Source organism: Oryx dammah, unplaced genomic scaffold, assembly GCF_014754425.2.
Source record: "Oryx dammah isolate SB20612 unplaced genomic scaffold, SCBI_Odam_1.1 HiC_scaffold_5, whole genome shotgun sequence".
NCBI classification, from domain to species: domain Eukaryota; kingdom Metazoa; phylum Chordata; class Mammalia; order Artiodactyla; family Bovidae; genus Oryx; species Oryx dammah.
Window position 1 is genome coordinate 30,266,053 of NW_024070189.1, and position 26,438 is coordinate 30,292,490.

General features: G+C 43.8%; 1 protein-coding gene across 1 annotated transcript in view; it reads right to left on the reverse strand.

Moving 5' to 3' along the window:
• Positions 1-26,438, reverse strand: part of TENM2 (teneurin transmembrane protein 2) — a 761,851-nt gene that overhangs the window by 168,352 nt on the left and 567,061 nt on the right. The window contains exons 9-10 of the mRNA XM_040239453.1: positions 6,690-6,884; positions 311-511 (exon numbers count right to left, since the gene is read on the reverse strand). Of these exons, the coding sequence (XP_040095387.1) occupies positions 311-511; positions 6,690-6,884 (396 nt within the window). The remainder of the gene's footprint in view (positions 1-310; positions 512-6,689; positions 6,885-26,438) is intronic.

Below are 26,438 nucleotides of genomic sequence, written 5' to 3' on the forward strand. Positions count from 1 at the left end.
TTTCTAGTACCTTTAGGGAGTGTACATAAGAAAGCTCTAATGCAAATAGAAGCGTCCCTCCCGGCCCCCCTCATCCATTTGCGGTGATGAAACCAACAAGGCACAAGAACCTTTGTGGGATTTGTTTGTATGTTTCTCAAGGATCAAAGACTTCAGGGCTGAGAACAGAGTAAGAGAGGTACTATGCAACTGACTAAAGTCCCTCCCTCCCGAGCCAAGTACAAAGAGTTGATTCCCATCTGTGTGGGCTCATGGAAGGAACACAGGGTGTGAGCATTGGAGGAAGTGAGGAGGAAATCTCTTGACTTACCGACGGAGCAGTCGGGACCCATCCAGTTGGGATCGCAGCTGCAGAGGCCAGTATCTGGGAGGTACGTGCCGTGCCCACTACACTGGTCTGGGCACTGGACCCTCGCCAGCTCACAGTTGAGACCACCCCAGCCAGGGCTGCAAAGGCATTCTCCATTTACACAGACCCCATGGCTGGAGCACGTAGGATCCAAGCAATCAACTGAAAAAACAAGAGGGGAAAAGTACTGATCACTCATGGGGGAGGGGACATGAAACAGTAGTTGAGAGCTGAACGGACCAGTAGTTCACCAGTTCCTATCCACCTGCAAGAAAATGGAGCAGCCCCAGTATGAGTTATGTGGCCCTTTGAAGAAGACCCATACAGAATGAAAGATTTTTGATTTGTTAAAACACTACATCTCAAACTTGAAGAGAATGTAAAGGAAAAAGGGAGATTTCTCAAGCAGAATTAGAGGAACTGAATACAGAAGTTGTGTCATCCAACTTTGAGAGCTTTGTAAGGTTATAAGTAATAGCATCTTAACTGAATCACATCGGGGCTTCTGAGACTAGATCATGAATGCTGGTGATATCTTTACATGTATCACCAAACCCAATCATCACCCACTACTGGAAAGAAAACTAGAGAGGCTCAGTCTAACTTCACTAATACTTGACTTCAGAAGGTACCAAAAGATGAAAAAGAAAACCAGTGAGACTCATGCATGAGTCACTTTCCTAATTAAGTTTCACTTAGGATAAGTCTAAAATTAGTGTTCACTCTCTGAGCACATATCTACCCAAGAAGTTAGTAAATGTACAGGATGGAAGAGGTGAAAGTGGTAGTCGCTCAGCTGTGTCTGACTCTGCAACCGCATGGATTTGCCCCGCTTCTCTGTCCATGGGATTCTCCAGGCAAGAATACTGGAGTGGGTTGCCATTTCCTTCTCCAGGGGATGTTTCCAACCCAGGGAACGAACCTGGGCCTCCTGCATGTAAAGGCAGAGTCTTTACTGTCTGAACTACCAGGGAAGCCCAGAGAAAGTGAAGCTGGGTATGGAAATGACCCCAAAGGGGTAATCTTCCTACACAGAGTCATGAGTGGACTGGATGGGCCAGTCTCTGGCTGTGTCACTGACCTTTCCACAGATGAATTAATGGTCAGATTCTGATCACTGTTGTTCTGGCCAGGTTCATGGTCTGATCGCTTGGCTATCTCAGTAATCAAAGTGGATATACACCCAGTAGTAACTTGAAGATTATTACTCTGGAATCAACTCAGAATGAGGAGAGGAATGAGATGCAAAGGCCAGTTCTCAAGGACAGGACTTTTTGTATGAGAATGTGACCCCAAACTAGGACATCCATCTAGCTTGTGGAGTGCTAGATGTCTGACTCTTTGCAACCCCATGAACTGTACCCCTTCATGCTCCTCTGTCCATGGGATTCTCCAGGCAAGAATACTGGCATGGGTAGCCATTCCCATCTCCAGGGGATCTTCCCGACCCAAGAACCCCGTATTGTAGACAGATTCTTTACTGTCTGAGCCACCAGGGAAGCCAAGCCCTCAGGACAGCCCTCCTCCCCCCTCTCCATTTAGCTTACAGGTAGGTAAACAGAGCTTTTCAAAGGAAGACCAGCCTCCTTAGGTATTCCTAGAAATCGATGCAGTGGCATCTGGAGGAAAGAACACTGCACACTGCGGGGTTTGAGTGGTGAACAGTGATCTCGCATGAGGCTTAGATGTGGCCTTGTGGATCATGGCAATGGGGGGAGGGTGTCTTGTAATCTTATTTGACTAAGACATACATTTCGCTCATGTTAACAGCTTGGAAATCAGGTCTGTTGGCATGGATTAAATCATTTGCTTCTGCCACCATCTGGGGGCACAGCCAGCTTGAGATCACTTAAACCCTTTTCTTGAGGTTTCCTGGGCCACGTTGATAGTGTAATTCAGTCCCTTGTATGAATGTGTCCCATCTTGTAGTTCAGATTCTCAGAGAAGATTTTGATTTCTCTCTTTTCCCAATGCCAAGACTGAAATAAGGTTTTTGTCCTCTAAATAGCTCACCGTGACATTCAGATGGGGTTCCAGCTTTCTGTAGTGTAGTAGCTCTTTTTCTTTCTTATGATATACAAAGTAACGGTGTTATTTTAAAACTGATGGTACATCAGCTCCAAATATGGCATGATTTAGATTATCCAAACTACTTCATTCTGGGGGACATCAGACTCAAGGAACTTGGATTTAACTTAATTCATGATATTCCATGAAGCTTCCAAGAGTACCTCTCCCTTCAGGTAAAAAGAAAGAATTTTCAGTGTTAAGAGATGTTTCTCAGGATCGCATTTGGACCTTCTCAGGAAGATACTACTTATGTAAATCAGCTCAAAATTATTTGAGCCACGAGGAAACAAAAGCTGCCGCTGATTTTTTTTTTTTTCAATCAGGAATACTGTCTCAGAAAGGTACGCTTCCGTGATTTATTATTACTTAGAGATGTTTATGATGTTACTTACTCTGGTTACAACCACTTTCAGGCTGAATTCATTCTCTTGGGGACTATTACTCCTGATGACATCAACCCTTTCTGATACTTTCTAACTTGCTCCATTCAGTTGGGTGGAGCACATTTGGCTGTAAAGCTTCCAACACACGGAAGACATTCACACAGAGGCTGTTCAATGCCCTTGACATCTCATGCCTTGCTCAGTCAAGGGAATATAGTAGGTGCTCAATACACATCTGCTGAGAGGACAAACGGCAGACTTTGCCATAAGCATTACTGTTAATGAGACAAGTTTTCAGTGTGAAGGACTAACTGACAAGAAGGACAGAAGGGTGCCAACAACGTCTTTCTTTGGGGAAGAATGTAGCGCAATTCGGAATCTGCAAAATATGAACTCACTCGTTAAGCATCAATCTTGTCCATATTCTTTTCGTAAAAGAAAACCCCAAAGTTCTGTCCTTATTTCGGAACTAGAGAAAGCAACAAGTACATGAAAATACCTCGTGTGCTTTATGCCTCAATAATGACTCCTCATCTATAATTAGCCACTTAAAATGTTTGGTGAGGTGCCAAGAGCTAGGAGCTTTCAAAAAACTGAAAAAACTGTAATATAATCATTTTCTTCAAAGAATGACATAGAAAGTAATATACCAAAAAAAGAGAAAGAAACAAAATGGCACTTTTCTTCCAGATTTAAATTAGCTTTCTCTGCTCTATCCTGAATTACAGTGTGAAGGAAGGAGGAAAATCCACTGAGATTTATCAGCCTTGGAGTGGTATGTCATCAAAAGAACCATTTGTTGTATCTAGAAATGGGAGATAACCCTTTCTCTCGTCAGTGAGACCAGTAAATATGCCCTTTGTGCTACATAATTACAGCAGCCGATAGAATAACTAAATTCAGACTTTAAGGGGCAGAGTTTCACTCTGAATTTTAAATTTGGTTCCAATTTCATAAGGTGGTCTTGTGGTCACATCCTTAGAGTCTTCAGCAGGCAGGAGGGAGGCTGGCATTTTACGAAGCTTTATAAATAGAAACAGTGTTATACTTAAAAGGGGGACAGTGGCCTTTACCAGCTAAGTACCATGCGCCTTATACCACCAGCCCCTTGGCAGCTGAAATCATTAGAACTCATTTAGTCTTGGACCCTCTGTAGGTTTGACAAAAAAGGATTGTGAATGCAATTTTTATCCCTAAGGATAAAAAAGGAGGTCAAGGAGTTTTACAAACAATATGTACTATAAACCCCTGAAGAACCATGAATTACATTTATGGAGTTAAATGTCATTGAAAAATGACTCAACCATGAAACTGACATGAAAACATGGCTGACTTAAACTAATATGTCAATTCCTCTCTCGTCACCTTCCCACTCCCCCAGATATCATTGAGTGAAACCTCACGAATCTGTCCTTTTATTTTCTTGTGCAAATTTGTTAATAGTACAACAATGTTTAGGCAGCAAAAACAGAGGATGGCAGCTATTGATTTCGTTGCCATGGCCATTTCAGGTAAATTGTTTGAACGTTATGACTATGATGAATATCAAAGAAAAAAAAGCTAAATGGAAGAAAAAGTGCTGATCCAGGCTTTCTGATTCCATTTCCTGTTTTGAAAACAGCATATGAATCATTTCAGTTCCTTCTTTTGGGGTAGCAGAAATCAATAGAGGAAACTTCATCCTTTCATAATGATCCACGTGATTTCCTTGTTTTGTTGGATGTTTAATTCACTCCAAACATTTAAATAAGACCAACTGGGACAGTGAGAACATTGAGAAATTACTTGAAATTCCACTCATACAGATATACACAAGCCTTCCTGGACAGAAAAAATTCTAAGACAGGCAATGCCATGGTTCTATCACTATTTTCTTGCCAAATGATGTATGCAAAAGGTCGTTTTAACCTTTCTTGTCATATTATTGGCCTCTCCCATGTTTTCACAAAATGAAGCTTCGCCTCCTGCAGTCCATTTATCTGTAAGAACTTTAACCTTTTTATTAAATCAGCACTTCCTCCATCCAAACTCCCAATTTGGTTTTATGAAGCAGACAGAGGGAGGAAGCCTACTTTTTATAATAGAAGAAAAAGTAGAGAGAGAGTTGAGTAAATGATGACCTGGTGTCGGTTGGCAGGGGGCGGGTCACATTTCTGGGTCCCATTAAGGGCACTGGCACTGATGTATTACAAAATCTTAGAAGAATACTGTCATGGAAGCAGAGCCTTGTGGAAACAGATCTAAAAACCATGAAATGGGAGATGTTACAAGGGGAGCTTTTGTATGGGTTTCTAAGGGTAAGCCATTGTTATTCCTCTGTAGTGAGGGCTGTAATGGTTGGTGAGTTTGTACAAAAACCCAGAGATCTGTGAAATAACAGGATGAGAGAAGAGATCCACTTGCATCTAAGAACTTCATGGCATCTGAGGTCCATTCTTAATCACCTTGGCAGTGAGAAGCTGAGAGAGAACATGGGTCTCTGACATTCGAGGATCTTTTCCAGGGAGACATCCTGGGTGGTCATCTCAAGCTGTTTCCTATGGGGGAGGCAGTGGGCTTCACTCCTCCCTTTAGTTTGTTGGGTGAGTGGATGCTGATTTTTTCCACTGGGAGGATGGGAGAGGAAAAGCCATTTGGGTTGCATGGGGACATTTCACTAGGAGATGGACTGAGAGGAAAGATACTGAAGACTTCCAATGCAAAGGCTGAGGAGCAGATGAAGTTCTGAGAAGGGGTTTTTACCTTCCTACCAATGGGGGTTGATTCTTTATATGGGAAGATGCAATAGGTGGGCAACTAGAGCCCATAGTCTGGAAGGGCAAACACAGAGGGGAAGGCGGACAGGCAGCTAGGCTGAGTTCCATTGCCATACAGGTCCCAACACTTGGCTCCCAAATGACTTTTAGAAGCACCGACTGGAGTAACTAGGACGACTTAGAGCTTGTTTCTGAACACCTCCAGAGGGGTGCTCTTTCCCTGTATTCCTGCATTTTCTCCTCCAAACCTCCCTCTTTCAATCGCTAAGCCTGATCTCTGATCATGTTTCGTCAAACTGGATTTAGCTGATTACATCCTCTGATTCTCCCTCTCCCCCGCCATGTGCTAGATGCCACTTCAAAGCAGAGTGAGCTCCTCAGTTCAGTTCAGTCGCTCAGTCATGTCCAACTCTTTGGACCCCATGAATCACAGCACGCCAGGCCTCCCTGTCCATCACCAACTCCCGGAGTTGACTCAGACTCACGTCCATCGAGTCAGTGCAGGACTCATCAAATCCCAGCTTCCTCACTGCACACCCTCTCTGCTCTGTCTCTGTGACTGTAGGTAACCAGGATCGTTTGCTCTACATGGTGTCTCTAAACGACTTGGGTACCTATTGTCTCTCAAGCTTGACTGTCTTTTATGGATATGAATTTTTGCAGAAATATTTACACAGACATATATGGATCTGAGATTAGCAGGAACGGTTTTTTTTTTTTTTTTTAAAGCTTTGGGGAAGGGAGGAGAATTAAGGATTCTTGTTTGTTCTTACTGCATAGCATAATTCTCAAAGTAGAGGGCTTTAAATAAAGCAGAAAGAAAAAGAGAAGAGGGGGAGGGGAAGGAAGGAAAAGGAAATTAAAGAGCAGGAAGGGGAGAAAGTAGAGGGAGAAAGAAGACAGAAAAACAAAGGAGAAAGAGAAAAGGAGCTAATTATCATAAAGGAGAGGAAAACAGACCATGCCTTTCAGAGCCACCCTTAAGCTCACTCTCTCAAGTTCTACAATTTAAGAAGTCCATCAAAGCTGAGGGGTTTGAAATGTAAAATGTTTCCTTCCTTTGCAAAACAGGGAGCCAGGACTAGGCTCATCAGCATAGATCCAGACCTGCAGACACCAGCCCAGGCTTACCTTCCTCGCAGTGCTCGCCCTTGTAGCCGGCTGAGCAGACGCAGTTGCCATCAATGCAGGAGCCGTGGCCCCCGCAGGAAGGATCAATGCACTGATTCAAGGGCACGTCGCACTCCGCGCCTTTCCAGCCGCTGTAGCACTGGCACGTCCCTTTAGAGTACTGTCCATTCCCGCTGCACAGCACGGGGCAGGCGGCTGTAAAGAGTGAAGACAGAGCACCAGGTCAGGGGGTCCGGAGCTTGAAGGACTGTGTCAGTCTAAGAAGGCAGAGCATGCTGGGCATCTCAGCTCTGCCTGTACTGCTGTGGGCTGGGGACTTGGGCCGTGGCCTTGGCAGAGGAATTTTCAAATAAACAGTCACCACCATCACAGAAATGCTACTAATGATCAGTAATAAGAACCTGCCGTATAGCACAGGGGACTCTACTCAATACTCTGTAATGATCTACATGGGAAAAAAATCTAAACATGAGTGGACATATGTATAACTGATTCACTTTGCTGTACAGCAGAAACTAATAGAACATTGTAAGTCAACTATACTCCAATAAAAATTAATTTTAAAATGCTACTAATAAAAGCAGTTACCATCAACTGAGTGCTTATTATACTCTGGGCATGGCGTAAGATGCTTTAGGTACAATTTACTGCTGAATCGTCATTATCACCCAGTGAGGTGGAGTTAGAATCACAATCCCATTTTATAGGTGAAGCTCAGACTGGGGAAAGAACTTTGCTGAAATCACGAAACTCAACAGTAGGGGGCCCCATGGGAAATCAGGTTGCCTCACCTCTTAAGCTGTGCCCTTGACTAAGACACAGGGACAAGCAAGTATTGTTGCTGTTGTTGGTAAGAGGGATAACACATTTTGCTGAATATTTTACCTTCAGATTAGCCACCTGCTATTCCTGGTAAGTTTATGTTCATTAAAAAGGAAGGGGATGGGCCAGAGTTGAGACACACCCTCTCTGTGTTTCACTTTCCTTATCTAGACCACAAAGAAATAACTGCCTACCCCAAAGGGTGATGTGTGATAAAGAATAAAGAGGAAAGATGCCTGGCCTTAAAAAAAAAAAAAAAAGACTGGGAGAGCAGGCTAAAGACACGAAACCTCTAGCAGTTCTTATCAGCAGGGACCCTCTTTCATCTGTTGAGAGGAAGAAGGCTGACAATCAGAGGGGATGGCCTGGTATGAATTATCAACAATTCTCACCAGTTTGGCTTCAGTTATGCTGATACTGTCCCTTTGGAGGTCATTAAGAGTGGGATTTTAGGGGTCACCTTCAGGCTTTGGGCTTTTTACTTCAGGATCAGTTTATAAAGAATCTGAACTTCCAACCTGCCTTCTGTTGTTCAGTCACTAAGTCGTGTCCGACTCTTTGTGACCCCGTGGACTGCAGCATGCCAGGCTTCCCTTTCCTTCACTATCTCCCAGAGTTTGCTCAAATTCATGTCCATTGAACTGGTGACACTATCTAACCATCTCATTCTTTGCCACCTCCTTCTTCTTTTGCCTTCTGGAGGAGGGAATGGCAAACTACTCCACTATTCTTGCTGCAAGAACCCCATGAATAGTATAAAAAGGCAAAAAGATACGACACCAGAAGATGAGCCTCCCCAGTCAGAAGGTGTCCAATATGCTACTGGGGAAGAGTGGAGGACAATTACTAATGGCTCCAAAAAGAATGAAGATGCTGGGCCAAAGTGGAAATGCCGCCCAGTTGTGGATGTGCCTGGTGCTAAAAGTAAAGTCCAATGTCATTAGGAACAATACTGCACAGGAACTTGGAACGTTAGGTCTATGAATCAAGGTAAATCGGATGTGGTCAAGCAGGAGATGGCAAGAGTGAATATATCGACATCTTAGGAATCAGTGAACTAAAATGGACAGGAATGGGTGAATTTAATCCGATGACCATATCATTATATCTACTACCGTGGACAAGAATCTCTTAGAAGAACCTGGTTTTTAGTGTGAATCTAAAATGAGGACACTGTTCCAGGTTATGGAACTGGCATCCAGAGACCTTCAGAAATGACCTACAGAGGTATTTTTAGTGATTCCTGGTTTACCTGTGATTTGTGATGCCGTGGCTCCAAGAATTCTACAGTCACACATGTGTGTACAACTGGAATGGTCTCCCCATCCCCTGATGTGATTCTATTATCTAATTAGATCACTCCAGAATAATGGCCCCACCCACCTTATCAACCCCCCTTTGTTGTCATGTTGTTTATTTTTTATAGTAATTCATTCTCCTTCTGTGAGTGTTTAATTTCCCAAATATATAGTAAACTACTAAAGGACAAGATTATGGTTATCATTGTTGATTTCCTTCTAGTGCTACATTCTTCAATGTTGGCTTGCTTGAGTAAATATTTCTATTATGTTCTTGATTCATTCAGGGATTCCCAAGTGGTGGGGGTGTGGGCAAGCACTACATGGCCATTTATGAAAGTGTGGAAAGAATAATTTCTAGAGTGGACCTCATGTTGTACATACAATGCCTTTTTTCTGGGGAAGCATGTGTTGATGGTAATTGACCTTAATTATAAACTGACATGAAACAAAAACATCTCAACAGTTGACATATGATGGAGGGATTATTTCTTCTCCTGCCCAACAAATGCTTTATAGTAGGATAAGTGGGGGAAAAAAATGACCATTTCCAGTAGAATTCTTATCCTTATGACTCTATTAATACCAGAAAAGAAGAATGAGATCAAAAGTAAGTACATCAAAGTTACATGTTAAATTTAGATAAAATCTCTCTAAATATAGAGAACTTGCCTTCTATTTCCAAGAGACTTGAGTGGAGAGACCCATAGAGTAGCTACCCATGCTGACTGTCTGAGGGAGAGTAGAGGGAAGAGTTTTAAACCAGTGAACCCAAGATTCAAAATTAGAGACTGTGTTAATATGAACACGTATGAGAAATGATGGGCTTTCTCAAAGTTTGCAGAGGACTTCCAGGACAAAGTACACTGGTTCCCTGTCAGTGCCCATGATACACTCACACTATGCTCTAGGTCAGGGTTGGCCGGTGAGTGCCCATGAGTCACTGTTCTCCCTTCCTGCACCTCTGCAGAGACAGATCAAAGCATTTTGCTCCCCTGAGTCTAGAAAAAGCCTGAAAACCTTCAAGGTAGCGCCCTGGCTGGGACTTGGGAGCAGGCGGACAAGAGAAAACTCAACTGCCCTTTCTGATCTAGGTAACACTGAAGATATTTCCTGGTGGGAAGACTTGAATAAGCACTGTTTCTTACCCCCTGCCACCCATGCACACTCAAGAGGGAAAAGAGTGAGAAGTGTGCATATCTAGTGGGATGAGCTTCCAAGGGCTGTTTCGGACCTGAGGGTTATATATTAGACTAGTTCTGGATGGCAGAGAAAGTTACATTAAATCACCACCAATGGGCTTCCATTGGATGTTCCTTCCACCCCAAAGGTGGAAGAGGGTAAGAAGCGAAGAGGAAAAAATTATTGTCTTTATCAGTTGAAAAATAAAGTTAGGATTATTTTCTTTGTTCATATTGAAACAGTTTCTCTTTTGCAAAAACTCTAAGGTGGTGAAAAAACATTGGATTCTCTAGAATGTAAGCATGGATTTATTTAAAACCAGGTGCCTGGTTTAAAATGTGACCTACTTACATTTCTCAGGGGAAAAAAAAGGGAGAACAGTCAGGTCAGAGAGTTCTCTACATTCTAAATGCAGCCTTCCTTCAATATGTTTGCTGCATGCTCACCAGGAGGGTGGTAAGAAGTGCAAAACACTGTGATGTTCTCCAGAAAGCAGGACACTTGACAGGCTCCACTGATGTCGCATAAAAAAAAAAAAAAGGCAGGCTAAAGAAGCATGGAGTTCTTTAATAACCCATTTGCCATGGGACAGAGTGTAAATGCCAGACGAGCCCCCTCTGGTAGCCACTGTTGACCTGCATCAGAGAGAACGCCTCACCTCAGGGTAACTGACTCATCCTCGGACATAACTCAACCCAGAGCATCACAGTATGTAAGGCTCAGCCTGATCCTCACCTGGAAGGCTGCATGTGAAGCAGTGACCTCTTTCTGCATTAATAACTTTCCTTCCTAGTTCTACTATCACTAATTCTACAAGATTTTTTTTTTTATAGCAAGCTGTAGGACAAATATTTCTGACTCCACCTGCTTGCAAGTGATATGGAACAGATAAGTGGAAAGAACAAGGGTTTTGCTGCTAGAAAGACGTGGGTTCAAATCCTGACCCATCACTTACCAGCTGTGGGATTTTGACAGGATTACTGGACTTCTCTGAGACCCACACTCCCCATAAAAAAACTGTCTCTTTGAGTCACTGGGAGCAATACGTGTGTGATGAAATGAATTATCCATGTTATTTACTCCTTGGGAAGTAACAGGACAAGTCACTCACGTCTGCTGCTTTAAGTGAAATGGGTGCCATTTCTTTGGAGCTTGCAGTACAGGGAGCAGCTAGAGAGAAGACAGAGGGGGTTGGAGAGGACCAGTCAGCCAGACACACGGGGGGGTCACACCTGTGTCTTGACGAGGCATTTGTGGGCTGGCTAGATGTTGGAGGGATAAAGCGTCTTTTTAAAAACAGGGTTGCCATATGATTCTCCAATTCCACTCCTGGGCATGTATCCAGACAAACCTACAATTTGAAAAGGTACATGCGCCCCAATGTTCATGGCAGCGCTAGCGCTCTTTACTAGACTCAAGACGTGGAGACAACCGAAATGCCATCGACAGATGAATGGATAAAGACGGACATGCATACATATATACAATATAGACATATATACAATATAGACATATATACAACAGAACACTGCTGCTGCTGCTGCTAAGTTGCTCCAGTCGTGCCCGACTCTGTGCGATCCCTTAGACGGCAGCCCACCAGGCTCCCCCGTCCCTGGGATTCTGGAGTGGGTTGCCATTTCCTTCTCCAATGCATGAAAGTGGAAAGTGAAAGTGAAGTCGCTCAGTCGTGTCTGCAGTTGCAGACTATTATATACAGAATGGATAAGCACCAAGGTCGTACTGTATAGCACATGTATCTATATTCAATATCCTATGATAAACCATAGTGGAAAAGAATATGAAAAAGAATGTATAAATGAGTCACTCCGTTGTACAGCAGAAATGAACACAACATGGTAAACCAACTAGACTTAAATCTGAAAAAGCAAATAACGGGTCTTTTTGAAATCTGATCGAACATTTCTCTGGAAAAGAGATTGGAGATTACTTGAACCTAGGACACTGAGAAATTGTCAGAATTGTACTAACAATTGGTCGCCTCACATCCCAGTTAGTCAATAAACACTTATTAGAAACCTAATATATGTGAGTAGCTGGCTTAGGTGGTAGGAAAAAAGGACAGAGAAATAAAGATGCCTTGAGTCTTCCGAAGCAGTCAAGGATATAATATTAATATTTTGGGTCATGGAGGTGAGACAAAGTTCAGTGTCACTGAAACCAAAAGAGGTATCCCACTGTCTTTAGAGACTGTGGACATAGTTTGCTGCTGAGCTGAAGTCAGGAAAGGCAAGCTGCCATTATTTCTGGGCTCTTGCAGGTGACAATCTATTTGATAGTCAATAAAGTCTGACCTCTATTACATACCATAAATTTGATACAGATTAAAGATCCAAATAAGAAAAAAACCTACAGAGTATTTGAAAAAATACTGAAGACTAATTTTATTTTCTTGTGAATGGGATATATAAAAAAGATAAATTCAAGGGACCAAGAAGATCAGCTTTGAGAAAAGTACACTGATATGAATGCAGAGTTCCGCGAGAAGAGATAAGAAAGCCTTCTTAAGTGAACAATGCGAAGAAATATAGGGAAACAATAGAATGGGAACAACTAGAGGTCTCTTTAAGAAAACTGGATACCAAGGGAAAATTTTATGCAAAGATAGGCACAGTAAAGGACAGGAATAGTATCTACCTAACAGGAGCAGAAGAGGTGGCAAGAATACACAGAAGAACTGTACAAAAAAGGTCTTAATGACCCAGATAACCATGATAATGTGGTCACTCCTCTAGAGCCAGACATCCTGGAGTGTGAAGTCAAGTGGGCCTTAGGAAGCATCACTACAAAGAAACCTAGTGGAGGTGATGGAATTCCAGCTGAGCTATTCAAATCCTAAAAGATGATGCTGTGAAAGTGCTGCACTCAATATGCCAGCAAATTTGTAAAACCGAGCAGTGGCCACAGGACTGGAAAAGGTCAGTTTTCATTCCAATCTCAAAGAAAGGTAATGTCAAAAAATGTTCAAACTAACACACAATTGTGCTCATTTCACAGGCTAGCAAGGTAATACTCAAAATCCTTTGAGCTAGGCTTCAACAATACATGAAATGAGAACTTCCAGATATACAAGCTGGGTTTAGAAAAGGCAGAGGAACAGAGATCAAATTGCCAATATCCGTTGGATCATAGAAAAAGCAAGAAAATTCCAGAAAAACATTTACTTCTGCATCATTGACTACACTAAAGCCTTCGAGTGTGTGGATCACAAAAAACTGTGGAAAATTCTTAAAGAGATGTCTCCTGAGAAACCTGTATGGAGGTCAAGAAGAGATAGCACCAGATAAGGAACAACGGACTAGTTCCAAGTTGGGAAAGGAGTATGTCAAGGCTGTATATTGCCACCCTGCTTATTTAACTTATATGCAGAGTACATCATGCGGAATTCTAGGCTGGATGAAGCACAAGCTGGAATCAAGATTTCTGGGAGAAATATCAGTAACTTCAGATATGCAAATGACACCACCCTATGGAAGAAAGTGAAGAGGAATTAAAGAGCCTCTTGAGGAAGGCAGAAGAGGAGAGTGAAAAAGCTGGCTTAAGACTCAACATTAAAAAAACTAAGGTCATGGCATCTGGTTCAATCACTTCATGGCAAATAGAGGGGAAACAATGGAAATAGTGACTGACTTTATTTTCTGGGGCTCTAAAATCACTGCAGATGGTGACTGTACTCATGAAATTAGAAGACAGAGTACTCTTGCCTGGAAAATCCCATGGACGGAGGAGGCTGGTAGGCTGCAGTCCATGGGGTCATGAAGAGTCGGACACTTACTGAGCGACTTCACTTTCACTTTTCACTTTCATGCATTGGAGAAGGAAATGGCAACCCACTCCAGTGTTCTTGCCTGGAGAATCCCAGGGACGGCAGAGCCTGGTGGGCTGCCGTCTGTGGGGTCGCACAGAGTTGGACACGACTGAAGCGACTTAGCAGCAGCAGCAGCTCCTTGGAAAAAAAGCTATGATAAACCTAGACAGTGTATTAAAAAGCAGAGACATCACTTGGCCAGCAAAGGTCCATATAGTCAAAGCTATGGTTCTTTCATTTGTCATGTATGGATGTGAGAGTTGGACTGTAAAGAAAGCTGAGCGCTGAAGAATTGATGCTTTTGAATTGCGGTGTTGGAGAGGACTCTTGAAGAGTCCCTTGGACTGCAAGGAGATCCAACCAGTCCATCCTAAAGTGAATCAGCCCCAAATATTCATTGGAAGGACTGGTGCTGATGCTGAAACTCCAATACTTTGGCCACCTGATGTGAAGAGCCAACTCACTAGAAAAGACCCTGATTCTGGGAAAGACTGAGGGCAGGAGGAGAAGGGGACAACAGAGGAGGAGATGCTTGGATGGAATCACTGATTCAATCGACTTGAGTTTGAGCCGGCTCTGGGAGATGGTGAAGGACATGGAAGCCTGGTGTGCTGCAGTCCATGAGGTTGCAAAGAGTTGGACACGACTGAGCAGCTGAATAACAAGACAACTGAAACAATGGGAAAATATATTTTCTAACATTTTACAGAATAAAGCTTGACAGGAAATACAAAAAGAACGCTTACAAATCAATAAAACGAGACAAACAAATAAAAACCTGGGCAAAGGACAGATAAATATAAACATAAACTGCCAATAAGGATTTCCCTGGTGGTGCAGTGGCTAAGAATCCATCTGCCAATGTAGTGGATACAGGTTTGATCCCTGCTCCAGGAAGATCCCACATGCCGCAGAGCAACTAAGCCTGTGGGCAACAACTCCAGAGCGTGTGCTCTAGAGCCCAGGAATTGCAGCTACTGGACCTGCGTGCTACAGCTACTGCAGCCCTTGGGCCAAGAGCCTGTGCTCCACAATAAGAGAAGCCACCACGACGAGAATGAAGAGCTGGGGCTACTCTTCATTGCCCACGTACCGCAATGACGCGTAGCCCCAACTCTCCACAACTAGAGAAAGCCCAGGCAGAGCAACGAAGACTCAGTGCAATGAAAAGAAGATAAAATTGCCAATAAAAGTATGAAAACTTCTCAACTTCACTAGCAATTAAATAAGTATAGATAAAAATGAGAAATAATCTTTGACTTATCAGATTAAAGAAATCTATAACTTTTATATAGAGAATGGATAAAAAACAAGGTCCTACTATATAGCACAGAGAAACTATACTCCATATCCTATGATAAACCATAATGGAAAAGAATATAAAAATAGAATGTATATACATATAACTGAATTACTTTGCTGTACAGCAGAAATTAATACAACACTCAACAAAAAAATTTTTTTAAAAATCGAAAATACATAACCTCCAATGCTGCCACAGCTGAGGGGAAACGGGCTCTGTCATGGTGGATGGGGGGCAGAAGTTCAAACTAGCTTCCAGGGGGCTCATTTGCTCCTATCTGAATAGCTCCCTGGCTCACCATGCCCAACTGAGAAGCCTGTTGACTTTGGTGCCTCAGTTTTCCCTCCCTATGAAATGGGTGGGACAAGAAAGGACCGTGTTTGCAGGAAGAGTGAGGAGGATGGAAAGCAGAACTAAGGAGGCACGACAGAAGTACAAACGTAAACAAGACCGGCCACTCTCCTCACGAGGACGGTCTCTGACAGGAGCGCCCCCCGCCTTCCTGCCTGGATTACTCAGACTCTTTAGCTGGCCTCAGTGTGGGGGGCAAGATCCAGCAGCCCTGGTGAAGACAGGAAGGCCCAGGATGCTTCTGACAGAGCCTCCGGCCCAGAAGGCCACAGTGCAGGCGCACCCACTTCCTCATTCCCGTCCTGTCAAATGCGCATTAATAGGCAAGGAAGCGATTCAGGGAAGAATCTCCAGAAGGACGAAAAACTCATCAGGTGTGTCAGATCTCTGACATTCAGGAGCCATGTGGGGAAAGCAGCACACGCTGACTTAAGCACGAAAGTATGGATGCTTTAATTAATCCGGGGTGAATTTAATTGCTTTAGTTAAGTGGAAATCGGGTTAAAAATGATGCAGAGCATGCTGGGGTGTGTTAAAAACATGACATATGAGTTGGATGAATCGATAAATTAAAAGTGCACAGATGTTTTAATTAAACCCAGGGAAGTTAACGAAGATCGCAAGAGACTTTTAAGCCTATGATTAATTCAATTCATTTAAAATACCTGTAGAGATATGGGGATGCCTCCATTTTGAGAGTTATAAAAGTTCTCAATCGATAAGGGCTTAAGCTTTTCTTAAAAAGCGTCTCAGTTTTTCTGTGTGTGTGTGTGTGTGTGTGTATGATCGAACAGCATTAATTACATAATGAAAATTTAAAATTTTCAGAGTACACAGTAAGATTTTTGCAGCTCAAGTCCAGACTGAAGTAACTTTTCATTCTTATTGTGATTCAGGCACTGAGATGAGCTTGAAAATTACTGGTGTCCTGTTATCTGCAAGCATGGGAGCTCCCCCGAGACATGAAGGCCTGTTTATTCACTGGTACACAGAAGACTACCAGGCAGTGTAGTCTTATGAGTTAGACAGCTCAAATTTCCCTTTGGTTTTGCCAGTTATGTAACTCTGGACACCTTTTATTTTTTATTTATTTATTTTTACTTTATTTTACTTTACAATACTGTATTGGTTTTGCCATACATCAACATGAATCTGCCACAGGTGTACATGAGTTCCCAATCCTGAACCCCTCTCCCCCCTCCCTCCCCATACCATCTCTCTGGGTCATCCCAGTGCACCAGCCCCAAGCATCCTATATCCTGCATCGAACCTAGACTGGCGATTTTCAGCCTCGTTTTCTTTATCTTTAAAATAAGACTAAATTGTTGGATTACCTAACCTGTGGTGTTTTTAAGAGGATGAAATGAGATAATGCCTGTGAAGTGCTATGTACAATGCCTGGCACATAGTAAGAAATCTATAGGTATGATTTATTATCATTTTTTAAGGAGAAAATTGTTCCAGATTATCACATCATAAAGAGACAAGAGGGACTTCCTTGGCAGTCCAATGGTAAAGACTCCATGCTCCCAACGCAGGGGGCCAAGGTTCGATCCCTGGTTGGGGAGCCTAAGATTCTGCATGCCACATCGTGGCCAAACACAAACAAACTAACAAAAAAACCAAGAGACAAGAAAGGGGGAAACACTCTTTCCCATCACCCATCCTGGCTGACCTCCTCTCTAAAGACTGGTTTATCTCCCAGTAAGGAAGTTTTTTTTCTAAAACTAGAGTATGTTCCCACCTCTGTATGTCTCATTTCTACAGCAGATTTCCCTAGGGTTAGGCCCTCTCCTTTCTCGGTCTGCTCTGCCTATCTAGTAATTTTAAAAGGAAACAAAAAGTTTTTAGCCTCAGAAGTAACTTGACTCGGGGGAGGGCTGACGGAGGTGGGTGCTGCAGAGAGATTTCTGTTTGGTGCTGTACCAACCTGGGAACCAGCAGGAGGTTCTGGAGGCAAGGCTCTGCAGGAAGGTACCAAAGAAAGGTCACTGCAACTTCCAAACAAAGGTGGCAGGCATCCTCCACCCATGCCTGGCAAGCTGGGGAGAGTAAATGCGATATTGCCACTCCAGTTCTCTGGGGCATCTGAGCAGAGTCCAAGGGCAGCGGCATCCAGACTCAGACCTGGATGTGCACCCAAGTCATCCGGGGATGCTGTGAGAGTGAGATTCTGATTCAGAGTGTCTGGTGTGGGGCCGGAGGTTTGGATATTGAACAGGTTCCCCAGGCTGATGCTAGCACCCCAGACCTATTGAATCAGAAACTCTGGCAGGAACCCAGCAAGCTGTGAGTTAGCAGGTGATCCTGATGAGTATCTCTGAGTCTGTTTCCTTAGCTGTGAAATGGGGATGATGATACCTGATGTGGGGATGGCCCAAGATCATTCCATTTAAACCCTCTGCACAGGGCCTGGCATTCACTTCATGTTCAATATGGGCCGAGATTCTTACACTATTTTATCAAAGGTGCCTTTGCTGAGTGTGGACACTCACTTTCTGCAAAGCCTAAACCAAGGGCCCGGCTTCAAGCTCCATCTCCTGGGTCTTTGCCGCCAAGAAATTCCTGCATGTTTTCTCAGGTCAAGGACAGGAACAAGGAGAGGTGGGATTCAGCCTTGAACTGCACTGGGCGGTGGAACAGCTCCTGTGGGCAGCAGCCATGGCCCCTGGCCAGTCTGTATTACAGGGGATTGTGGAGGGAGGTGGGGTGGCAGAGGGAGACAGGTGTGAAAGACAGGTGGTCTAAAGGAACATCCGTGCTTGTTCCAGGAAAGACAGGTGGAATCTGAGACAGGTGAGCCAGCTGTGAAAGGGGAAAGTGGCTTCCTTGGCAAAGATGCTCTGATGGGAGCATTTCTGGGGTGGTGGGGAGGACCCCTATATCACTGGTGGAGATGAAGGGGCTCGTCATTCCCCTCCGAAGTGCAGATGTCCACTTTGGGGAGCAACTGACGGGGAGATGGGAAAGAGGTGAGCGGATGAAGCCAGCCAGCAGAGCCAGATAGCTGAGTTTCTGTGACAGTTTTAGAGTAAGTGAGGGGTCACTGCTCCTCATTTAGGAGATTTTTCTGCCAAGTTAGGAAAACCAAGTTAGGGTCAGAAGTTTCAAAGTCAGCCAGACACGGCATCAACATCTAGCCTGCAGTGTGACCTTGGGCAAGTAGTTTTCTTTCTCTGAGTCTCTGTTTCTCCTGTAAAATATGGACAACAGTGACTTCCAAGGCTTGTGAAGATTAATGCTGGGTAGTATTTATGGAGCATTCAATACATGTCAAGCATGGTTCTACACGCTTTATATGCATTTACTGTTTAGTCCTCAGAGCAATCCATCAGGTAGTATTGCTATTGCCCCATAGTATGGATTCGACAACAAAGGCTTAGAGAGGTTAAGTAATTTTCTACAATGGGTATAGTTTCAAATACCTGCTTTGCCACTCTCTACCTAGGAAATCCTAGTTTCCTCTTCTGAGAGTTTCTGGGGTTCAAATCCAAATCCCAGTGTATATCTGCTACACAAACTGTGCAAAGCACATCTTCCTACACTCACATCCTCAGTGAATCCATCTCACGGCTGGCCTAATGTTAAGGGTTCAGGCCGGATTGCTTGGTTTGAATCCTGGCAATAAGACTTATGAGCTGAGTGATCTTAAGCGAGTTACCTAACTGCTTTGTGCTTCATTTTCCTTGCCTGTAAGAGGGAATGATAATCATCTATAAAATAGGATGATTAATGATTCATTGAGCTAATTATGCAGTTATTTAGTGCAGTGGCTGCACACAATAAGAACTCAGTACATGTCAGGGATGATGACAATGATTTGACTTTAGTGCTAGAACTTGGTCAAGAGGGATTGGGTAGTGGGTACACCCAGACATCCTAGAACGTGAAGTCAAGCAGGCCTTAGGAAGCATCACTACAAACAAAGCTGGTGGAGGTGATGGAATTCCAGTAGAGCTATTTCAAATCCTAAAAGATGATGCTGTGAAAATGCTGCACTCAATATGCTAGCAAATTTGGAAAACTCAGCAGTGGCCACAGGACTGGAAAAGGTCCGTTTTCATTCCAATCTCAAAGAAAGGCAATGCCAAAGACTGCTCAAACTACTGCACAATTGCACTCATCTCACACGCTAGTAAAGTAATGCTCAAAATTCTCCAAGCCAGGCTTCAACAATATGTGAACTGTGAACTTCCAGATGTTCAAGCTGGTTTTAGAAAAGGCAGAGGAACCGGAGATCAAATTGCCAACACCCATTGGATCATCAAAAAAGCAAGAGTTCCAGAAAAACATCTATTTCTGCTTTATTGCTTATGCCAAAGCCTTTGTGTGGATCACAATAAACTATGGAAAATTCTTCAAGAGATAGGAATACCAGACTACCTGACCTGCTTCTTGAGAAACCTGTATGCAGGTCAGGAAGCAACAGTTAGAACTGGACATGGAACAACAGACTGGTTCCAAATAGGAAAAGGAGTACGTCAAGGCTGTATATTATCACCCTGCTTATTTAACTTCTATACAGAGTAGATCTTGAGAAATGCTGGGCTGGATGAAGCACAAGCTGGAATCAAGATTGCCGGGAGAAATATCAATAACCTCAGATATGCCTATGACACCACCCTTATGGCAGAAAGTGAAGAACTAAAGAGCCTCTTGATGAAAGTGAATCAGGAGAGTGAAAAAGTTGGCTTAAAACTCAACATTCAGATCAAACTAAGATCACAGCATCTGGTCCCATCACTTCATGGCAAATAGATGGGGAAACAGTGGTAGATTTTATCTTTTTGGGCTCCAAAATCACTGCAGATGGTGACTGCAGCCATGAAATTAAAAGATGCTTACTCCTTGGAAGAAAAGCTATGACCAACCGAGACAGCATATTAAAAAGCAGAGACATTACTTTGCCAACAAAGGTCCGTCTAGTCAAAGCTATGGTTTTTCCAGTAGTCATGTATAGATGTGAGAGTTGGACTTTAAAGAAAGCTGAGCACTGAAGAATTGATGCTTTTGAACTGTGGTGTCGGAGAAGACTCTTGAGAGTCCCTTGGACTGCAAGGAAATCCAACCAGTCCATCCTAAAGGAAATCAATCCTGAATATTCATTGGAAGGACTGATGCTGAAGCTGAAACTCCAATACTTTGGCCACCTGATGTGAAGAGCTGACTCACTGGAAAAGACCCTGATGCTGGGAAAGATTGAAGGCGGGAGGAGAAGGGGACAACAGAGGATGAGATGGTTGGATGGCATCACCAACTCAATGGAAATGAGTTTGAGTAAACTCCAGGAGTTGGTGATGGACAGGGAGGCCTGGCGTGCTACAGTCCACTAATTCACAAAGAGTCGGTCATGACTGAGTGACTGAACTGAACTGAATTGAAGAGAAAAATGGCAAGATTCCCATCCTCTTTTCTCAAGGCCCCACAGAAACTTGGTAGGAGCAGAGACCAATTACCAGAGAGAAGACTTTATGTTCCTGAGGTTGCAGCATTTCTGGGCCTCCCCTGACAGCCATTCAGCAGTGGACGCTGTCATTTCTAATCGCTATTACTGAACAAGGAAAGCTCTGCTGTGTTAAATTTCTACTGCAGGTTGGGGCCTTAAGTTCAGCACCAAATACACCACCCGAAAAACTAGCATCAAAAACCACACCATCAGAAGCCTCATCTCTTCTGAAAGGCAAGGCTGCTTTATGTACAAGCTAAGGAAGCATCTTAAGTCAACAGAGACTTCAAATAAAAGTCAGTGAAAGAAAAAGGAATCAGAGTTAAAAAGCATCTAACTCAGGACTCCCCTGGTGGTACAGTGGCTAAGACCCCACACTCCCAATGCAGGGGGCCTGGGTTCAGTCCCCGTGGGGGAAGCAGATCCCACACCCCACATGCTGGAACCATGAGTTTGCATGCTGAAACTGAACGGTTCCTTGTGTGGCAACTAGAATATCCTGCATGCCACTCGGAAGTCCCCTTGTGCTGCAACTAAGACTCAGAGCAATCAAATATGTAAATAGGTAAAAATTTAAAAAAAAACATCTAGCCCACAGCAAATGGTATACAAATATAGTAATGAGAAAGTCATGCAAGGGAATTAGTAATAACAGAAAAAACCATAAACTAAACAATAATCGAATAATAAGCATGATTCTAGCTGGACAGGAGAGGCACCTGATGGAGAACAGTGCAAGAGATCAGGAAAAAAAAAAAAAAACACCATATCTCCTCAAGCTCTGAATGTGAACAGGTTGCTTATTGCATTAAAAAATTAATGACATTCCATGCTAGAAGACACTCTTCAGTGTAGCTCCTTTACTGTACTCTTCTGCCATGGAATTTTCCCCACATTCCTTGAAACTAGTTGACTCTCCATAGATCCACACTTTATTGCTTCACGAACTTTCTTATCTTCTCCTTAATGACATCTATAGCATTCAGAGTCCACATCCCAGCACGCTGGACTTAGGCTTACATTTCCTACTTCCTTATCATGTGCATCCATCAGACGGGAAGCTCCCAGGAGGCACGCCCTGGCATTCTTGCTTGTTACCTTATGTATGGTCCTTAGGGCAGTGCCTGGCTCACAGCAGGCACGTCACAGGCACTTGCTGGATGCACCAACAAGTTCGGTCCCCTGAGCTGATCTGGATTGAGGTGTTAGAACCCTCATATATTCTTCTGGGGGTAAGGGTCAGTTCCACTTGAACTTCTAGACCCTCGGAGCCCCCTGTTCGGCAGCGGACTGTGGAATGACTGTCTTGCAGTTCATGCTGACTGCTTCCTTCACTCACTGCGAGGATGTCTTCGAGTGCCTGATGCAGACTGGCAGGTTTATCAGGAGACAAGGAGCTGCCGTCCGCGCTGCATATCTGAGGGCACAAGAGGCGCTGCGCCAGGTCAGGGGAGCAAACCGGTGCTTCTGTCACTTGGATGCACACCTGGCCACTTGGATGTGATGGGAATCTCGTCTGCTAATGTGGCAAATTCTCCTCCTGGCAGGAGGGCCCGAGTCTGCCGGCTGCCTGCCATACAGAAACTGGCAGACCTGAGGCATACTGGGCACAGCTGGCAGTGCGGGAACAAAGGGGAATGCGAGTTTGTGATGAAGGAGGACCTGGGCTTAGGCTCTCTTAAAGACATTTATCAAGAAAGGACATGATCGTGGGCTGCAGCCGGGAGATGGCATGCTCCGTTCAGGGTGTCAGGAGCCCCGGGACTGGCTGTCTCTCTCCTCTGCACTCGCTAGCATGATTACCTCACCCTGTCTGCTCCAGAGCTCTCCCTGCTAACACCTAGGAGTTTCCTAGGCTCAAAAGTTGTCCATGAGTGGCAATTTGTCATCGTCACCAACAGACTGCACAGGACCAATGGGATGGAGCCACCCCACCATCTCTGCCTTATGTGTGAGGGGTGAGAGGCAGGTATACACATGCTTACACCCACAAGCACACATCCTTCTCAACACAGAACCATATTTGAATCTTTTTCTTATTAAAGACCAGAAGTGCATCTTTGATAGAATTCACTGAGAAAGGCACAGCATCTTATGGAAACCACATAATCTCAATCTTTTTTTTTTTTTTTGCTGCACTGCATGGCACATGGGGTCTTAGTTCCCCAACCAGGGATCCAACCTGTGTCCCCTGCAGTGGAAGCATGGGTCTTAACCACTGGATTGCCAGGAAAGTCCCTGTAGAACTTCAATTCAATCATGAGAAAACATCAGACAAACCCACATCTAGGGGCTAGCTAAGAAATGCCTCACTAGTCCTCTGCAAAACACTCAAGGTCATGAAAAAAAAAAAAAAAAGACTGAGGAGCCCTTGCAGATTGGAGGGAACTAAAGAGACATGACAACTAAACACAAAGTGAGATCTGGACCAGAAAAAAGGGGCAAAATTAGAAACAAGTCTGTAACTTGGTCAATAGCATCGATCCATGTTAATTTCCTGGTTTCACCAACTGAACTTTGGTAATTTAAAACGTTGACATCAGGGGAAGCTGAATAAACCCTGGGAACTCTGTGTACTATTTTTGCAACCTGTCTGCAAGACAAAAGTGATTTTAATATTAATAAAAAAGCTTAAGATATTGGGGAGGGTGGTTAGAATAGGATTTATCTCACATTGCTGATATGAGAATGGATAAGACTGTATGCATTAAGTACTTTATACAAAGCCTGGTACATCTTTAATACTTAATAACTATTGGTGGTTATGAAAAAAAAGAAAGTATCTGAAATGGAGGCTTAACAGACCACAAGTAAATCAGGCACTAATCGTTAAGCTTACCCACTTGAAGTTGGTAGAGTTGAACCTGTGTGCCTATTTTTACCAAGTTTCTCACTTTATTACCTACCTATTGTGTAGGTAGTGAACTGCGTTATTTTCAGGACCCTAAACTTAGGACTTGAGATGTTCAAGGCTTGAATTTCTCTAGAAGCCAGGCTGGCCCACACATGCTGTACAGTAGGATCCAATTTGGGGATCACTGGTGTGAAATGAATGTGTGAGAAGCTGACTTGCCTTGATTGCTCAGAGCAGGGAAAAGATTCCTTACTTGAATGCAAAACAAAACTACAATGAGGTACCACCTCACACCAGTCAGAATGGCCATCTTTGAAAAGTCTACACTGTTGCCTCCACAAACAACAAACGCTGGGGAAGGTGTGGATTAAAGGGGACTCTCCTACACTGTTCATGCGAATATAAATTGGTACAACCACTGTGGAAAAGAGTACAGGGGTTCCTCAAAAAACTAGAAATAAAGTTGCTATATGATCCAGCAATCCCACTCCTGGGGATATACCTGGACAAAACTATAATTTGAAAAGATACATGCACCGCTATGCTCACAGCAGCACCACATACAACAGCCAAGACATGGAGACAACCTGTCCATCGAGACATGAATGAACAAAGATGTGCTACCTACAGACAATGGGGTATCATTCAGCCATACAAAGAATGAAATGATGCCATCTGCGGCAACACTGATGAACTATGTGAAGAGATTAAAAGAAAGGCAAATGCCATACGATATCACTTACATCTGGAATCTGAAACATGAGACAAATGAACACATCTACAGAACAGAAAGAGACTCACAGACATAAAGAACAGGCTTGTGGTTGCCAAGTGGGAGGAGGGGAAGGGGTGGAGTGGGAGTGTGACATCAGCAGGGGCAAACTGTCACACACAGGATGGATGGACAACAGGGCCCGACTGTGCAGCACGGGAACTACAGTCGATATCCTGTGACAAACCAGAAAAGAATCTGAACAAGAATAGATATGCGTATAACTGAATCACTCTGCTGCATACCAGAAACTAATGCAATATTGGAAATCAATTATACATCAACAAAATTTTAAAAAAAGAAAATATTTCTTTCTCAGTAGATTTAAAGGCAGAACTAGTTGTCAGTGTTAGTCACTCAGTCATGTCTGACTCTTTGTGGCCAGGCTCCCCTGTCCATGGAATCCTCCAGGCAAGAGTACTGGAGTGGGTAGCCATTCCCTTCTTCAGGGGATTTTCCTGATCCAGGGATCAAACGCGGGTCTCCTGCACTGCAGACACATTCTTTGCTGTCTGAACCACCAGGGAAGCCCAAAGGCAGCACTAACCTTTCCTACTTATTGCAACAGATTCCAGGTTTCTTTTCTAACTTTTCATTTTGACATGGTTCCTTTTAAAAGTTCACCTATGTAAACCTAATGGGTAGACTTAAAGAAATATGTTAAGGAAATAAAAATTCTGATGCCCCATGAATTTGACAAAACCATGAAGGTGGTACATGAAAGAGCAAAGTGTGAGAAATGAGGGATTAGGGTGTTTCTAAACACTGTCCTTGTTAATGAAATAGCTACATTGTGGCCATTTCAAAAAATACGAAGGAAGTAACATCTTCAGGGCCAAGAGGCAAAAGCTTACTCCTAACATTCTTAAGCCAGCTTACCCAAGAATAAGTGAGGAAACAAAAAGAAAGCAATTTTCGTCTCTAAACACTTCAATTTTGCCCATTGTAGGCATCAACAGCTGAATTAAAATATACAAGTTCAGAGGCCGATTTCAGGAACGGCTTCTGAGTATGCCAGAGGAACTACTCTCAACAGCCACTCGATATTTGTTTCGCGAGGATCAATTATACACCCCGACTAATGCACAGTCAGAGCATGCAGCCCGGCCCGCAGTACAGGTGGTGAATGCAAAACACACACCGAGAGGCCTTTTAAGCAGCTAAATGCACACCCCATTACAGATCCATAATGCAGGACGGGCGCTCATCTGCAAATGGATGGAGAGCGAAGAGTTCTTAAATGGCTGGGGTACTTAGGGCTGAAAGGCCAGTCCCTGGATGTGCAGCCGGAGCACACACGGTTTTAGGATTAATAATACATCGAAGTGTGTCAGTGTTAATATACATTTACAGCTCGCAGGCCATGCAGCAGAGTATTCAGCCCGTTTGCAGCCATACAGAAAAGGACTATTCTGTCCTTTCTCTCATTAATGCCTTCACTCCTAGGAAAATTAGATTATGCAAGAAAAGCCATTCAAACGCTATTGAGGTTTTCCCTACTTTAAAGCCTTTGCTCAGGAAAAGTGCTCAGCACCGCGAGGCAGGTGTCATCTACCTGCCTCCATCAAAGCCCATCAGAACTGGAGCCAAGGAGCGCCAGGCTCCGCTCTCTACTTGGGGGATGTGTCCACATGCCCTTGGGCATAGTGTAAGGTAAGGTAAGGTAAGGTGAAGTCGCTCAGTCGTGTCCGACTCTTTGCGACCCCGTGGACTGTAACCTACTAGGCTTCTCCGTCCATGGGATTCTCCAGGCAAGAATACTGGAGTGGATTGCCATTTCCTTCTCCAGGGGATCTTCCCAACCCAGGGATCGAACCCGGGTCTCCCGCACTGGAGGCAGATGCTTTAACCTCTGAGCCACCAGGGAAGCGTGGTAAGGAGAAAAGCGGCCAAGA